The 5,215-nt window shown below is 47.6% G+C and overlaps 2 protein-coding genes across 2 annotated transcripts; both read right to left on the bottom strand.

Moving 5' to 3' along the window:
- Positions 1–1,672: 1,672 nt before the first annotated feature.
- BT62DRAFT_885980 (ectomycorrhiza-regulated esterase) lies at positions 1,673–2,800 on the bottom strand (the record flags this gene model as incomplete). The annotated part of the gene is made up of 5 exons (XM_043182859.1): positions 1,673–2,127; positions 2,249–2,478; positions 2,530–2,601; positions 2,654–2,673; positions 2,726–2,800. Coding segments are annotated over 5 exons (852 nt in total), but the record flags the coding sequence as incomplete, so codon positions are not given.
- A 1,651-nt stretch (positions 2,801–4,451) lies between these two features.
- BT62DRAFT_928878 (uncharacterized protein) lies at positions 4,452–4,988 on the bottom strand. Its single transcript, XM_043185592.1, has 2 exons — positions 4,730–4,988; positions 4,452–4,676 (listed from the first exon to the last, which is right to left on the bottom strand). The coding sequence occupies exon 1, from the start codon at positions 4,908–4,910 to the stop codon at positions 4,746–4,748; it is 165 nt and encodes a 54-aa protein (XP_043043578.1). The 5' UTR covers positions 4,911–4,988; the 3' UTR covers positions 4,452–4,676; positions 4,730–4,745.
- Positions 4,989–5,215: the final 227 nt, after the last annotated feature.

Genomic DNA, 5,215 nt, shown 5'->3' with positions numbered 1-5,215 from the left:
TTGTCAGTGAGGGGTCATATGATGAGAAGCATCTGTATCAGTATTCCAATGAGACACAGCAAGTGATGATAAATCAGTACTTGCTTGGCTAGCAGTCTCCTCCTTTGTCTTGGCAGAGTTAGCAGCTTCTGAGTCCTTCTTTTCAGCCCTCTTGTGACAATGCTTTCCAGCAGTACAGTCAGCAGCATGTTCATGGTCCCATTTAAGTGAAAACTTCTTGATTATACATTCTTCTTCTGCATGATTCTCGCAAAGGCACCATCCACATTTTGCAGTGGCATTGGTAGTCTGATTTGTGGCTGAATAGAAAGGTGTGGCTTTGAGAGCAACAGAGACTGCTGGATCACCAGCACACAGCTTCTGATTGTTTTCTTTATTGTGAAATGCAGTGTGGAGTCTTTTGAGAGTGAGTTTATTGGAGAGAAGGAATAGTGATTTGATGAAGTTTTCAAATTTGGGCTGAGAGAGTGCACAAATCAGGGCCATAATGAGAAGCTCTTCTTCTAACTGCTGAAGGCCAAAATGAGCAGAATGCAGAGCACAGATATGACTCATGATTTGAGTGCCCCAACTGGCAAGGTCTGAAAGTGATTCTTCTGTCTCCTTCTTGAGATTGAAGAAGCTGTCATAGGCTACAAATCGAGTCACCGGTTTTCTTTGCTGATGGTGTGCCTTTAATGTGTCCCACATCCTCTCTGGATCATCAAGACAGTTCTTGACATGAGCCTTCTGGGATTCATCAAGGCAGAGGTAGATTGTGTCAGCAGCCAATACCTGAGTTTCCTTTCAGTCCTTCCAGTCCTTCCTCTCCTGGTATGTTGGCTTCTTAGAGTCTGCAAACTCCAGTTCAGGGTCACAGCCAATGGTGATAAGATACTCGTGGTGAGTTTTGAGTAAGGCCGACATGTTTTCTTCCCACTTGCCATAGTTGGAGGCATTTAGATTGTCGAAGCCTTTTTTGATTGTGTCAAAGGATGGCATAATGTATGTGGTGATATCATTTCAGTAGTGAAGTGACTGATGGAGATAGCAGGGCACAGGCAAGATGCAAAGGAAAAAAAAACTCGAAATAGGCCTTAAAGTGCAGGGCCCATAACCTGTTGCAGGCAGGTTACTTTTACACAGTGGATAATAGGCCAGACTGAGTATGATGGTCAATTGCTTAAAGGCAGAGGTACATATGACTACTACTTACCTGAGTATGATGGTCAATTGCTTAAAGGCAATTGACTGTTGACTCAGGACAAAACTGTCTATGCTTATATAAGGTTGACATCAGGTACTTGTGTCGTCCCGCAACAGTTATTACACTGCAAGCAGAGAGGCATTGCTGTTCCAATACTGAGTGATGCACTGTGGCACTAAATAACCGGTCAGTAAACCTATCATCATAAGCTCAACGACATACTCTTTCCCCATCTTCATCAAGTGATACCTGACTCTGCTTTTGTGATGAGACGATGGTAGTGTTCGGAAACGAGCCTTCTCTTGGTAAAGCCTGCCACTTCTACAGTGTTACACTCGCGACATGTCATATGTCACGTGCGTAATACTGTCACGCCACGGCGTATGCTGGGCTGTCGGTTTTTTGAACTAAGCAGCAGTTACGACATCGGACCACTCCTATTATCAACAAATGGAGCGTGCATTACATTAAAGACAATATTTGGTCTTACAGTTTGCCCTTCACATCTTCCGTCCCTTTCCAGACACCTGACTGGAGCTTCCCCTTCAATTGGCTATCCCACCAATCAAAAATGGTCCGTACCACTTCATCGTACCGTCCGGTACAGTTGTGATCCGTATTCTCCATGAGGTGTAAGGAGTGCATCCCAGGGTAGCGCTTGCTGAGGGTCTTTACGTATAGCACGGCGTCGTACCCAATAAAGATGAGCAAACTGTTTCTCAGCGGAGACGCAACATACACTGGCACTGTCCTGTCCAGCACCCCGTGTATCGTTAGAACATCAGTTCTTTGAGCGAACCTGGATCCCACCAGCGACCCATCGAAATTAGCGAACGTGTCTATGTCTTCGGGGTAAACTTTGATCTTGAAGGCTTTGAGGTTCAAGAGATGGTATCCTTGAGCAGCGAAGCTTTCATTCCATTCCTTGGTTTCATCGTCATCTACATATTCGATCGTCGTGAGCTAAGAAATTCTGCGAATCAGGAAAGCGCCCTCACCGTAGATGCCCTGCGGAGAACACGTTCAGTTTGACATTTCCCTGCCTGTAGCATGGAGGAACACTCACTCGGATGCGATATCGACCGGACACATTTACAAATCCCGAAACACTTTTCCCTTCCTCAGTTGTGCATAGCCAGCGGACGGCGACTATCGTACCACGAGAGTGGGCGACAATCAAATCGATATGGTACCCAAAATAGGTTGTGAGGTATTCTGTGACGACATGGAGATCCAAGACATCCTGTTCTAATGAGGTTTGCCGCCAAATACCAGGTGATTCGAAGTGCCCTCTAAGATATGGTTAGCTGTGATAGAGATGAAAATGACCAACCATCACTTACCGAAAGTCGAAGCGAAAAGTGTCCACGGGTAGAGTGGTAGCAAGCCTCCTCAAGAAAAGGTAGTTTTTGTGGCTGATGTCTGCCTGAATAAATACCGTATCCGACTCATCGGAGCGCAACATACCCGGCAGAGCCATGAAGAATCTACAAAGCACGATTAGAACTATTTGGATTGATAAGGAACTTTTCCACGAACCAGAGCGAGCTTCCTTCCGTGTGTCGATTTTCCGGGTTCTGATTGCTCCAGAACGCCAGCGATTGAACTAGGTTCACCAGCTTACGGACTCGGAATAAAGACCTTTGACGATATTCGCCCTGACATTGCCAGATGGTAGCCGTTAGGAAGAAAGGACGGATTAACGCATTAGCCGAGGTAGCAGGCCTATTTTTTCACGTGGGTGGTCTGTCCAAGATAACTTTTAGGGCTTTCAAAGATAGGAAGGCGATCATATACGGTACTCACGGATAGTACGACATCGTACTCTGAGTTATAATGAAGACAGCGCCAGCAATGTTTTCATGTTTTCATGATGGACACCCTCTCCAGTTGGTTCACTGACAGGAGACAGAGGTACATCAGATCCACAGAAAAATCCGCATGATACGGTCAAAGCAAATCTTAGTCGAGCAACCAAACAGCGGCCACAAAGATGTCATCGCTAGCTGGGATGTAGAGCGCATTGAAACAATGGGTTTGTTTACTGGGCGATGAGGCATAGTCGAAACAGAATGAAAGGCAAATATAAATACCAGCCCGTCAATGTTTCGATGGGTGACAGTACTTCCTCGAGGAGTTCATTAGGAAGAGCTAGTATGTATGCGTTCGCTGTACAAGACTCGTCAGCGAAGTAAGCCAATGTAGCGAAAACATCAGACACCAACCTGGCTGAGGAGCAGTCATGTTTGATGAAGCGGATTATCTGAACTGACAACAGAATCCAGTTCTTATAAGCATCGTCAGTAACAAATACAGAACACAAAGGGAACGAGTTACATTGTATTGAACGGAACACTGTGCTGTCCCCTCCCAGGTGCTCAATTACTCGACCGTAGCAACTCATGTTCCAAAGTTGATACTTGGATGTTGTGCGAAGCGGAACCGGCGCTGATCCACGTCTCCAATAACATCTTATATGAGGCGTAGCCCAGGAAGTATCGTCGTGGACGGCAACATGCACTTGAGATGGCCGCAACACCACTGAACGAGAAATGTTTTGCCGGTTGCCGCACCTTTCTTCCCACTGAAGAGGCCTACAAACATCTCAGACTGTCAAGCTAGACCTCGTAGTCAGCCCAACGTCCTAGCCTGAGTTGCGGAATCGTTGTGTATTCCACCTCGAAGACTCGTAGTCTAGATTAACGAACGCTGTTCGGTGCTGAAGACAGAAAAAGAGGGAAACCTGATCCTCGACAACGAGTCGATTTGGCGCTCTTGGGCCTAAATATCGAGGTCAGGATTGGGAGAACGTAATAAAGCAGGGGGAACGCACCTAGTTCTGTTCTCCCTCTGCATGATCCATGGTACGGGAAGCCCATGCTAGCCAGAAAAAGAGGAGGATGGCGAACAGAAGCACGTCTCCGTGTCGATTTTACTAGTCCAACGACGATCCCGCTCCATGTCCAGCATCACCCGTCCAGTATCGCCCTTCATTCTGCGAGCGACTCGACACACACGTAGGCGGTTCTGTTGAGCCACAGTAAACAAAATCGCAGGAGAAAGTCTGTAAAATGTTTTCGCTCAGTAGGAGAAGGCGACAGAAAAGCTAAGATAGCATGCCTTTTCCTTCTTCAGAAATAGAATACTATCTTGCGCCCGTCAGAGGTATGAAGATAGGCAGGGAGAAAGACAAACAAGAGAAATATCGAGTCATTGCAGACGTTGAGGTCTACGGCAAAGAGAAATGTGACGTGACTCCGTCATCCTTCCTCTCGACCACCACTGCCAGCAAATACGTGAGCCCGCTGCTGGGAACAACGCCTTCTGCCTGTTCATTACTGCCACCAGTGACATTGTTTGCTGACTTCTCTCTGACGAAGAGCAGCCAATGACAGGAAGACCAGTCGGCGAATGGCACCGTCATCTCTGCTCGTCGACACATCTGACACAAAACGTACTTCGAACTGATGGGCTTGCAGACTTCGAACAAGTGAGTTTGGAAAGATATTCTCATTCTGAAAAGAAATTGAATGAGACTTGTAGATACAACTGGACGTCGCTACATATGCGCATGGGACATGAACATAACCGACGACCCTCCGTTGGTGCCAGTGAGCCAGCTCGGGGTTGTAGTGGCGACGACGGGGCGTGGGTTGTGGAGCAGTGGAGGGAGTCCAGGGGGCACGATCCACCATGGAAGCTGAGGGTACGAGGGTCCTGTCATTGCTGTCGTTGACCCCGATGGGCCGCTCGATGACATATCTACAAATGTGTAATTGGGTTGTTCATCGTGAACAGCGTCGCGATGATGGGTCTTGTCGGCCTTCTTGCTTCGTATCATAGTGACAATCCAGGCATCGAATTCCACAGGATCAGTGGGTGGAGGTTGGCGTGGGGGCTGTTCGCGCTCGTATAGCCGTTCTGGATGATGGTGTGTGTGATCAGCCCTCTCCTGGGGAAAGAGAGAGACAATCCAAGCATCGAAAGCGGTGGGGTCGGTGGGTGGAGCCCGGTGTGGGGGCTGTTCGC

Source organism: Guyanagaster necrorhizus, assembly GCF_019112545.1.
Source record: "Guyanagaster necrorhizus MCA 3950 unplaced genomic scaffold BT62scaffold_5, whole genome shotgun sequence".
NCBI lineage: Eukaryota > Fungi > Basidiomycota > Agaricomycetes > Agaricales > Physalacriaceae > Guyanagaster > Guyanagaster necrorhizus.
The sequence above is the reverse complement of the archived record's forward strand: the minus strand, read 5'-3'. Positions and strand labels throughout refer to the sequence as shown.